The sequence below is a fragment of the Ursus arctos genome, unplaced genomic scaffold, assembly GCF_023065955.2.
Source record: "Ursus arctos isolate Adak ecotype North America unplaced genomic scaffold, UrsArc2.0 scaffold_12, whole genome shotgun sequence".
In the NCBI taxonomy this organism is placed as follows: Eukaryota; Metazoa; Chordata; class Mammalia; order Carnivora; family Ursidae; genus Ursus; species Ursus arctos.
Window position 1 is genome coordinate 16,630,182 of NW_026622786.1, and position 12,781 is coordinate 16,642,962.

General features: G+C 40.2%; 1 protein-coding gene across 2 annotated transcripts in view; it reads right to left on the reverse strand.

The window, feature by feature from the left end:
* STXBP3 (syntaxin binding protein 3) overlaps positions 1–8,896 on the reverse strand; it is a 59,957-nt gene extending 51,061 nt beyond the window's left edge. The window contains exon 1 of one of the 2 annotated variants that reach the window (XR_007190296.2): positions 8,722–8,857. Coding sequence is in view for 1 of the 2 variants with exons in the window: in XM_026484664.4 (XP_026340449.1) it covers positions 8,722–8,770 (49 nt within the window). In the remaining variant the exon portion in view is untranslated. Of the gene's footprint in view, positions 1–8,721 lie in introns of both variants that reach the window. The other variant, XM_026484664.4, reaches the window with a different exon arrangement.
* Between the last annotated feature and the right edge of the window lie 3,885 nt (positions 8,897–12,781).

The window sequence follows — 12,781 nt, forward strand, 5'->3', positions numbered from 1 at the left end:
GCATTTTCTTAGTCATAGTCTTTGGATATTTCCTCCATCCCCCATATCCAATAATCAGGCAGTGTTGATTGTTCTTTCTGGTGACTGCCACTATCCCCAACTGTTAACTAACAGATGATTCTCATCATCTCTCACTGAACTACTCTAACAGTCTCCTACCTGGATTTCCCCTTTGCCATTTCAATCCATTTTTTCACATTGCTGTCAATTATCTTCCTGAAGCGCAATTTTTTATTTATATCAAAGCCTACCTCGAAATTCCCTCAAGTGCTCACTCCTGCCTACAGAATAAAATCTAGATTTTACAATATCCTCTACCACATGGCCTCCAACTACTAAGTTGACCTTCCACCAGTTCAAATGCTACCCAAATAACAACTAATACCAACTACTCCGCTTTGCTCATTCTTTCCCCTAAATGCAAAAGGAAATGTATTTAAAACTAATACCAAAGAGGGAATGAAAACTTCGAAGGGAAAAATGAGAGTAGAGCTAACTTAGTATGCTGCATCAGCAGTATGGTAAAGTATACTTGCACAACTATCTTAAATCACAGGGAAACTATTAATAAACCTGGTGACAACACAAGAAACTGGTTTGTCTGGAAAATAGGAAATCATCTATGAATAACAATTTTTAAGGAAACCAAAAAACCTAGCAATGTGTAAGTCATAAAGGAAATAAGAGGGGAAAAATACCAGTACTAAAGATAATCTCAACATGCACCTGGAAAAGGTACCCTTCTCTCTTTACCTGCTTTTATCTAAATCCAGATCTCAAATGCGGCTCCCTTTTCCGTGATTTACACCTATGTATTTCCACCTGCTCACTAGATACCGCAACTTTCACTTAACACTGTATTCTCAACCTAAACTATTTTTCCCTCCAAAACTGTTCCTTCTCTTTTCTCTTACCAATAAACAGCATCATCTGCAACCTAGTCTCCTAGCCCTGAATCCTGGTCTAGGAAGACTCTCCCCCCGCTTAAATCCTATTTATTCTGTCCCCAGAATCTCTCTCATACTCTCCGTCTTCTATCTCCTTTGCCACATTTTGACCTTCTTTCTTGGACCAACACCATAACAGTCTCTTTGCCTCCCACTCCAATTTATCACCCAAGTGCACATCCTCTTCTAACATCTATGAGGTTTTTCTAATAATAAAATTATTACAAAAATGGAATCAACATATATACATTACTCTGTCACTTGCTTGCTTTCACTAAATATATATTATAGATACCCTTTATACAGACTATAAGCATATAGATACAAATACTTCTTTTTGATAGCTACATTACATTCCTTAGTACAGGCACACCATAATTTATTCAACTATTCTCCTATATGACAGGTACTCATCCTGTTTCCATTTTTGCCACTATAATGTTGCAATGAAGATCTTGATACATGTATCTTTTTTTTAAAGCCTTTATTTATTTGACAGTGCCTCAGTGGGTTAAGCCTCTGCCTTCAGCTCAGGTCATGATTCCAGGGTCCTGGGACTGAGTCCCATATTGGGCTCCCTGCTCGGTGGGGAGTCTGACTCTCTCTCTACCCTTCTCCCTGCTGTGCGCTCTCTCTCTCTCCCAAATAAATAAAATCTAAACAAACAAACAAACAAACAAAACAACCTTCATTTGAGAGAGAGAGAAGAGAGAGAGAGAGGAGAGAGTACATGTACTAGAGCGGGGAGGGACAAGCAGACTCCCCACTGAGCCCAGAGCCCACCTCGGGGGGCTCAATCCCACAACCCAGAGATTATGACCCAAACTGAAGTCAGATGCTTAACCAACTGAGCCACCCAGGCGCCCCATACATATATCTTTATTTACCATTACTTTTATTTTTGAAAGTGAGGTTCCCGTGAGATTGCTGGCATCAAAAAAAATGTGTCCCTTATTTTACTGTATGTTGCCAAATGCTTTCTCAAAAGCTTTTAAGCATTCACATTCCCACCAGCAAGCTTCCCAATTACAGCATGATATCAATCTGATGGGTCAAAAAAAGGAACTGGTCTTGATTTACATTTCCACTAAAAATAATCAATTCAATGTCCTAATCTGCAAATCAACTGTTTACATCCTTTATTGCTCTATTGAGTCATTATCTTTTCCTTATCAATTTGCAGATACTCTATAGATTAACCCTTTCTTCCTACACGTGGTCAATACTTTCTTTGAATCTGTAGTTTAGCTGGTGTCTTCTACCATATAGGAATTTACAATTTTTATTTAATCGGGTCTTTTTTTTTTTAAATGGGATTTGGGTTACCAGTTAGTTTTTTTAAAAGTCTAGCTCATGCTATCCTATATTTTCCCCACATTTTATTGTTTTACTTTTTACACTTTAGATCTTTAATACATATGGAATTCATTTTAACTTGCTAAAGTTGGACTAGAATCATGCTTAAGTAAATAAACAAGGAGCAAAGAATCATGCTAAGCAGATGTCAGAGCAAAATGCCTTAAGACACAAATGATTTGTAAAATGTCATTAAACAATGAAAACCTAATATTTTTATGACCTAAACAAAACAACATAAAAGAAAAACTATGGCATAAGAGAAACTATGAGGAATGCAAGTGGACGGGACGCCTGGGTTGCTCAGTTGGTTAAACATCTGTCTGCCTTCGGCTCAGGTCATGATTCTGGGGTCCTGGGATCAAGACCTGCATGGGGCTCCCTGCTCAGTGGGGAGCCTACTTCTCTCTCTGCCTGCTGCTCCCCCCACCCCAACAAATAAATAAATAAATCTTTAAAAAAAAGGAATGCAAGTGGAAATAAAGAAAATATAACAAAATGAAGATCTAAAAAATGAAATCATAAGGAATTCAAGCTCAAAGATCTTAAAGAACATGTGGTCCAAACTCCTCATTCTTTAGGCTGGGAATATTAAGTATAATCTGGAGTGGAAACCAAGTCTTCCAACTCAGTCCAATGAGGAGAAATAATAAACCAGTCTTTTATAAGTAATGCATAATGACAATGTGTTTGAAAAATCAAAAAGCCAAGAGTCAAAGCAGACTTGTAGGCCATAAAGAAATGTACATTCTCAGAAACCTTACACATGTCACTAAATTCCTAATTAGGATTCCAACAGATTCTGCTGACCTGTGGCCCAAGTTATTTAGTGAACAGGTAAGAATCTTTTTTTTTTTTTTTTTTAAAGTAGGCTCCAGGCCCAGCATGGAGCACAATGCAGGGCTTGAACTCATGACCCTGAGATGAAGGCCTGAGCTGAGATCAAGAGTCAGATGCTTAAGTGGCTGAGCCATCTGGGCATCCCAGGTAAGAATCTTTATAAAGGTAAAACCAGGGGCCCGGGGCAGGAAAAAACGCAATACTCATTATTACTCAGTTGAATAAAACAGATTGAACTGCACACGGGAAAAACCACTTAGGGCTTTCAAGGTATACTGTTTAAAAATTGTATGAAAGTAGAACATATGAAAACTGAGGACTACTTTAAGACCAACTAAATGTATACAAAGGCAAATATTAAAGCACTAATATTTCTAGGTAGGGACTTAGTAAATTCTGTATTTCTGTAAAGAAAATAGTTAACATTATAAGGTCTGGAGGGTTTCTCTCTTAAACATAAAGGTATAAAAATAAAAAGCTACTGTCACAAAATTATTTAATGGCAATGTAAGTCAGAATAGTAGTTATTCTGGGGAAGAGGTTAGGATTTGGACTGGGAAGGGTTATGGGATACTTGGAAACATTCTGTATTTCGATCTTACATGGATAAAAATTCATCCAGCTGTATACTTAGCATTAGCACACTTCACCATATGCTTAATGAAATCTTAGTCATTTCCCTTTAAAACAGAAGAAAACAACTTTCTTTCAGCATTGTTTCAACAGAATCTCAAAAATGCTACTTTTATTTATTTATTTTGCTACTGACTGATATTTGAGAGAGAAAAAAAAAATCTTTCCTTTTTAATGGTTCCCCACTGCCTAATGTCTAAACTGTTTAGCTCCAACCTACCTTTTAGTCTTCATCACCCTATTCCTTGCAACAAATACTCTATACTCAAAAGGAATTGTTGTGTTGCCTCTCCCATAAAAATTGCACTTTCTCATGTTGGGCCATGGCTCAGATTTTCCTCTGTCTGGCAAAATCCTACCACATTTCAATTGCACTTCCTCTTTGGAGTCTTCCTGGATCCACTCCCAGAGAGGAAATGGTTCTTTTCTTTTCTCTTCACACATGAAACCTTTTTGCACTACTTATAACACAGCACGTGCTACTTGTGTACCATCACCTCCCACTGAACTGTGAATTCCAGGAAGTAGAGATATATGCACCTAACATACTGAGCAGCATAGAGTAGATACTCAATTAATACTGATTTCAATAAATGTATGACTGTGCAAATATCCATAAATTAAAAGAATAAAATTTTGCTCAACAAGATAAACTTAAAATGACCAGGATAAAAAAATACATAAAACAAGAATAATTGATTAAAACAAACAAACAAAATATATATATATATATTTTAAAGATTTTATTTATTTATTTGACAGAGAGAGAGACAGCCAGGGAGAGAGGGAACACAAGCAGGGGGAGTGGGAGAGGAAGAAGCAGGCTCTCAGCAGAGGAGCCTGACGTGGGGCTCGATCCCAGAGCTCTGGGATCACGCCCTGAGCCAAAGGCAGACGCTTAACGACTGCGCCACCCAGGCGCCCCAACAAAAATATATTTTATATGTGCTTATATTTGCATGGAAAACTTGTAGAAGAATTTGTAAGAAATCTAAGAGTGGTTGTATCTGGAGTGGGAGGCTGGGACAATTTTCTGCTATCAAAATTTTTTTGCCACATCAAGGTATTTAGACACTTAAAAATATTAATAGCAAAGATTATGAAATAGCATGGAAAATGCTATGTCGATGTTAGGTATTTAAAAAAAAAAGAAGTCACAGAATGACAAATAATAAAAAATGTATCTGTAGCTATATAAGGACTAAAAGGAAAATGTGAAAAAGGGGAAAAGCTTATTAAACATGTAAAGGACTGGCTTAAATGCATTCTGATTTCTTTTATTTGTAATTTTTCTAGATCAACTTTCTCTTAACACTTCCTGTAAAATATGTGCTATGAGTCACAGACATCAGACTATACTATTTACAGACCCAAAAAAAGACTGTGTTAAGGAAAAAAAAATGCCATAGGTGGCTTAAGCTCGCTTTGAGGCTGATTTAATTAGTCTTGTTTTGCTGCTTTATTTTTTAAATAAACTTCATCAAATTTTTATTTAAAACCTTTTTTCAGTGATATTTTTGCTACTGCTTTTCTGTAGCAAAAAGTGGCAAATGAGAAATATCACACACTAGAAACTTTCATTGATTTTAAGTATGGAAATTAGTTTTGTAAATAAATATAGCCTTTGCACTCAAAATAGGGAAGCTTTTTGTGAAAAGGTGTTTTTAAGACAGTCCCTAAAGGCTGATCCCTTCTCATGTTTTAGGTCTCAGCTCAAATGTCACCTACTCAGAGAAACCTTTCCTGATCCATCCAGCTAAAGTAGTCCCCCGCATATATATATCACAAACTGAAATGATGTTTATTTTTTGTTTACATTTTTATTTTCTATTATTCCCTACTTGAACACAAGCTTCAAGAAGGCTGGGAACTTGTCTGCCTTCTATTGCTGTATTGCCATAGGAATTCAATAATATTTATTGAATAAATGGGACTTTGGGTAGCAAAAAATGGAGAAAATTATAAAACTAATCTACTGTTTACTTTTAACAAGCATTTGCATTTTACTAGGGCCTGTCTGGAATTTAAAGCCTCTAGAAGACACAATAGTAGACCCAACTTTAAAAAGCTTATCAAGACACATTAGGCAGTAATGAAAAGTGCCATTTGAGGATAAACCAAATGCTACAGAAATATAGGAGGCTGGGTTAAAATAAGAAGCCACTATGGAGACAGTAGCCCCACTTGAGCCAAGATTTGAAGGCAGGCTAGCTAAAATTTGGATAGGTGAAGAACAGGGCATAATGGGAGCATTCTAGACAGATACTGGCATAAAAATGGAGAAGATTTCGAGTCAACAGTACAGGCTAGTTGAACATCAAGGTCATACAAGGGAAAGATAGATCATAAGGTAGGTTAAGGTCAGGTTATAAGTCTTCAAAACTAGACCAAGTATTTGAAATCAGCTCTAGACAACTGGAGGGCTCTCTCTCCACAGGTCTTCAAGCAGGAGATCAGCATGATCACAGCACTGCACTGTTACAAGAAAATTATTCTGGCAGCTATTGGCCAGATAGACTGAGAACAAGGGCTTGGAGGGATAGTTAGGAGGGAGAGGCTATTGCGATAGACTGAGCATAAGATAAGGCTCTGAACTATGGTTTAAATTAAACATTACTGAAAGTCAGTCACATGACACATTAACTCTGCAGCCAGAAAGATCTGAGTGTGAATACTAAGTCTATATTTAATAGCTCTACCAGGTTTCTAAAAAATAGCTTTACTGAAATATAATTTGCATACCATATAATTTACCTAAGGTGTACAATTAGCTTTCAGTATATTCAGAATTGTGCATCCACCACCATAATAAATTCTCCCCATCTTCTCCTCCCCCAAGAGGTACACAACTGCCAATCTACTTTCTGTCTCTATAGATTTGTCAATTCTCGACATTTCATGTAAATGGACTCATACAATTTGTGAATGGCTTCTTTCATCAGCACAACTTTTTCAAGATTCAATATTGTAGCATCTACCAGTACTTCATTTCTTTTTACTGCCTAATAGTCCATTGTAGGGACATACCACTTGTTATTTACCTATTCATCAATCCATGGGTATTTGGGTTGTTTGATTTTTTTTGGCTATTATGAATAATACAGCTATGATAATAGCTGTATCAGTTTTAACATCTATGAAATAAAGATAATAATTCTTACCAAATTTTAATAGATGGAAAGAATAATGCCTGGCACAGAATAAATGTTCAAAAAAAATATTAGTTTCCTTCTCCCTACATTTTGGGTAAATTAAAGGTTAAGTTATTTAGCTTTCTACCATGACCTAACTGTACTATCTTCAATCTAGCAAAACCCTTCCCCAGGCAAATGCAGGATTCTCCTACCTCTTCGAAGATTCCTTCATCATTTCTTACAGACTCTATCATCTTTTGCTAACAGAACTCAGAGTTCCTCTTCTGTCTCTCTCTCTACTTTACACCCATCTTGTTTTTTAGTTATGTTTCTATTTATACAAAGATTCAAAGAACTATTTTTTAACCCTGACATCTCTTTCCTTCCTTTCAGTCTCCCGTCTTATCTTACCAGCATCTGACATCCTGGTGCAACCTCAAGTTAACAGCACTAGACGGAAATTTTGTTATGTCTAAACTCTCCCTCTTGCCCAGTTTCCACAGTATCAAAACTCATGTTACTATCATTAACTGGTTTTTCTGATAAATGCTGATGTTAAGGACCATATATACTTGGAAATTATTTATACAATGCAACTGACTACCCATTTTCACATAAATGTACTTAAATACCATTGTGATTGAAAAATACTACCAAATCTTAAGTCACCCATGCAAATCTTAAAAAAAAAACAGAATGCCAACCTTATAATTATCGAATTTTTAAAAACATGTTATCATAACTTATTTTCCCCCTTCTACTTATACAGTCGTTTTTAGTATCTAGTATGTTCAGCAATATGCCAGTTACTGATTTGGAGCTTTAATTTTATACAAGGAACTCTGTAACTCTCAGAATTTTGTTAACTCAAGTCATTTCTATCCTTTGCTTAACACGCTGGAGTCAGAAATACTAATTAGATGTTACTCCCTTTTCCACTACTAGGCCATAATTAATTTCAACTCAGCAAGCCAAACAATGATGGTTCTTCCTGTTTGGTGGTTTCATTCCTTCTCTAACCTGGCTGACCTAGGTTCTGGAGCGATTTTTATGAAATCGTAGATGATAAGGCAGAAGAGAGAACATCAGTAACTAACAAGCAGTAGTACAGTCCTAACAGCAGGGAGTGGCCCCGAGAGTGCAGAGAGAGAAGTGAAGGTGCAGCTTTTGCCCCGAGATTTAATCATTCAAACGGTTCCTTCTCAGGAACTCTAGAAAGTGGGCTCCTCTAGACATACAGGAAGAAGGATCTATTTAACAGAAAGGTTTTATTTTTCTTTTAGAGGACACCGAAAAGTGTAGTTATAAAACCCTGCTTGGTACTAAAACGAAGATGCAGAATAAGCAATCTCTGGGAACAAGTGTGGGGAGAAGGGGAGGGACGGGTTACAGAAACACAGTGCACAGACTGTCCCGGGTGGAGAGACATCACCGACTGGTGGGGCTCCGGGGGGGAGCCGAGGGGCGTGGGGAGCACCGCAGAGGACAGGCACAAGGGCCGCGGGAGAAAAAGCCAGGCTGGGGGCAGCTCACCCAGGGCGGGGCCTTGGGGCCAAAGCCAGGCCGACGCGAGAGGGTGCCCCATGAGAGGGAGAAGGCCACTTGCACCCGCACCCTGCCCATCCCTGGTGCTGGCAAGAAATAGGGGTGGGAAGGAAAGCAGGAAAAAGTCCCCACAGGGACGCGGCTTCCAAAGCAACAAGTGCCCGCGGCGGCTCCCCAAGAGACTGCTGGTCCGGGGCAGGAAAGCAAAGCACGGTGAGGCGGCCTCCTGGCCTTCCCTCTTTCAGCCCCTGCCCCACCGCACTCACTCTGCCACACGACGCTCTTCAGCCCCCGTTCCGTCACCGGCGGCGCCATCTTCCCAGCACTGCAGAGAAGCAGCCACCACCACCCGCTCGCAACCTACTTTAGCAGCGAGAAAGCAGCTCGGCTGGCCCCGCCCCCACCCCCGGGCCGCGCCCTCCGGTGACGACACGCGCGACTGCAAGGGGATTCCCGCCCACCCCTGGACGGAGGCTGCGCAGTGAGGGTGGACTCTGCCTGGGCCGTCGTGCGCCCCCTAACGGGAGGCTGCGGCAGCAGAAATTCGTCGACATGTGAGGTCAAAAGCGAAATCGTGCCTGTCGCTTGACAGACAACGCGATGTAATTCCGAATTCACGCACACAGTACGTGAAGAAGTACTTCCTTCTCTTTGCAAAGGAAGTCTTCACTTTGCGAAGCCATTCATAATACACTCCACTCAGTAGCCAGCTCAACTACCGAATAGAAAATTTATGTCTTAAAGGTTTTATTCATTTTTCAAGGACATGATAATTGTGTAGAACTCTGAGGTCCCCTCCAGTGTGCCCCGAACTATGCAAGACTTTCAGGGCACTCAAATACATGAAAGACCCACTTCTGAAGAATTTTAAATCTCCTTTGAGACCTCCATTCCTGGCATGTTGAAGGTAGTCAAAAGTTAGTTGAAAAAGCAAGTGCCTTGGGACGCCTGGGTGGCTCAGTGGGTTAAGCCTCTGCCTTTGGCTCAGGTCATGATCTTAGGTTCTCCTGGGATTGAGTACCACTCCACCTGCTTGTGCATGTGCTCTCTCTCTGATAAATTTTTAAAAAAATTTTCTTAAAGAAATTTTTGGCAGAGAGGTATCTCCTGAGAGGGTTTGTTTGAGGCAAAATGAAAGTAATCAATCACAAAATAAATCAGTTTAGCTGCTGAGAGCCCCATCTGTGACATAACCATCATATACACTGTCAGAAAGTAGACTTTCCTGCAGATTTACAAAGAACCAATGGTCTTAATAGAAAAGTGGAAATAGTCACTATACCCGTAATAATGATGGCTAATATTTACTAAGTGCTATTATACGCAAGGTGTCATGGTAAGTGGACTATCTCATTGATCCTCAAAGCAACCCTTAAAGACAGGGAAACGGATACTAAGCTTGTGGTGGAGTGGGGACTATGATAAGGCATAAGCTACACAGAAGGCAATAGAGTAGTCTATGGGATAATTTGCAATATACGCTCTGTAGGAGAGAAGAGGAGAATGAAGAATAAAAGCAGCCATAAAATGGCTTCAAGCACAACCTGTGGCATTAATGGTTTTTCCATTCATGGCTTATATGGGAATGGAAGCTGGAACCCTGGCCTCTTTTAAACCTACTCTAAATGGACTCAGCTGTTCAGAATCTTAAACAAATGAGCACATTATTTCCCTTTTAGTAGAGGAGCTGAAGCCCCAAGTCATAAGAAAAAGACATGACAGTGCAGGCTCACCCTTCTGAAATGGTGCTTCTTGCCCTAGAGAGTCAAGCCAAGAGGGAGGAGTGAGGTGGGTGAAGTGCCTCCAGGTGCCAGGAAATGGCACGGAAAGGCCTTCTGGGGTTGGAAGTTTGACTTGGATCACATGGGGGTACAGCTGTGGCTCATGCCGCTGAAGGCTGGATTCCAAGGTGGCTGTGTGTAATAGTGGAACAAATGTTGCCTTAGCTGCGCAAAGATACAGGTCCAGCCCCGAAATCCTGGCTCTGCCTCTTAGCAGCAGTGTGACTTCAAAGCTCTCAGTTTCATTGCATTTATGTGTTAACTATGATAAAACCTCACACAGCCCAACAAGACGAAAATACTTACTGCCATTTTACAGATGTGAAAACTGAGATTCAGAAGTTAAATAAATCATTTAAGACCTTGGAATGGCTCCAAGACCATTGCCCTTTCCGTTGTACCATATTGCATACCCTCCCTTGCTCCACCAATTCCGTATAACTTCCCTGAGCTAGCTCTCTCTTCTAGGTTGTTTGCGTAGGCAAGTTGAACAAGGAATTTGAGTCTCCTGAACATGACATGGCAGAGTGTAAGGTAAAATCCAGCAGCACTGGTCGGAGGCGAAACATTTGCCTGTGATGTTTTGAAAGAATTTGAAAAAGAAAAATAATCAAAATAACCAAGGGCTGAATGTAAAAGCTCTTGAGTTAGGGCAGATCATTCACGCACCATCTTATTCCCAGGTCTTCTTCATTAATAACTGATGACTTAATCATGATGATCCAGAGAAATATTCTCCATAAAAATATCATGGATTAGTAGTTCTCATCAATGCTACACGTTTACTTGGTCCCTTGAGAATTTGTGTTTCAACTGGTTAGCTGTGTAAACAGGAGGGAGTTACTTGACCGTTCTGAGTCTCATTTTCCTTATCTGTATAAAAGAATAATATTATCTAGCTCATAAAGTTGTCCTGAGAATGAACTGAGTATGTGGAAAGCACCTAGAAGCACATGGTATGTGCTACATCCAGGTTTTGGTTTTATGTTCACCCAGCGTGGACAACCTTGTCTTCTGTGGAATTCTGACCAAAACAGCCCAGCCTCGGATGCCTAGGTAAAGTAGATGGCCACTTCATTTTCTGTGTCCTGGTATTCATAAGGCGTAAGTGTACTAGTCCCAGCTCCCTAGTGTGCTAGAACCAAGGATTCTGACCATTTGGCTTTAGCCCTTGGTTCTTTGGCCATGCCAGTCAGCCATGGACACAGCTCTATTTGGAGGGAACACCCTGCTGGCAAGGGGGGTCAGCACACAGTCTTACATGGGCCCCGTACCCCCGCCCAGAACGCTGCCCCAGTTCATGGTTGCCCTCACACAGCATGGACCCACTCTGAACTTCATGGACTCCTCCAGATCTTCTCACCAATCTTTCCTCACATGCCAGCGCCCTCTATCTTCTGTTAAATTAAACAAGGAGGCCATTAAACTGAGGTGGTTCTAATGCCTTAGCAGCCTGTGTAAGCAAACCAAAACCCAAGCCTATATGTGTCTCAAGGTTAAGAAATCAAAATCTGGGGCACCTGGGTGGCTCAGTTGGTTAAGCATCTGCCTTCAGCTCAGGTCATGATCCCAGGGTCCTGGAATCGAGTGCTGTGTCAGGCTCCCTGCTCAACAGGAGAGTCTGTTCTGCTTTTCCCTCCCCCTGCTTGTGCTCGCACTTGCATGTGCACGCGCTCTCTCTCAAATAAATAAATAAAAACTTAAGAAAAAAAGAAATCATATACAATGGCATATTACTCAGCTATCAAAAAGAACAATTTCTCAACATGTGCTGCAACATGGACGGCACTGGAGGAGATAATGCTAAGTGAAATAAGTCAAGCAGAGAAAGACAATTATCATATGGTTTCTCTCATCTATGGAACATAAGAACTAGGAAGATCGGTAGGGGAAGAAAGGGATAAAGAAAGGGGGGTAATCAGAAGGCGGAATGAAGCATGAGAGACTATGGACTCTGAGAAACAAACTGAGGGCTTCAGAGGGGAGGGAGGTGGGGGAATGGGATAGACCGGTGATGGGTAGTAAGGAGGGCACGTATTGCATGGTGCACTGGGTGTTATATGCAACTAATGAATCATGGAACTTTACATCAAAAACCAGGGATGTACTGTATGGTGACTAACATAATATAATAAAAAAATTTTAAAAAGAAAAAAGAAAAAAAGAAATCAAAATTTAAGAACAACTAATCAAACAGCCAGTTAGGCTTTCCCAAATATGGAAATCACTTAAGCTATAGCCAATCAAACAATATCCTTGCTTGTGCTCCTAACCACTTCTGGTTTGGTGCTACTAAATTAGAATCAGGTCCGACTCAAACTCTTACAAGGTTACTATGCCTCAGTTTATCTTTTAACACTTCTTAGCCTCCTATCACTGAAATTTTGCTTCAGGGAAGAGCTCACCAATGCAAACCTTTTAAGTTTCTCAAACCAGGCCACATTCACTTGGCAAGTTTGTTAAAACTATGGATTCCTGAGCCTGGTCCCAGATGTACTGAATTAGAATCTCCAGAGGTGATGTCTGGAAGTCCTTGGTAAGCAAG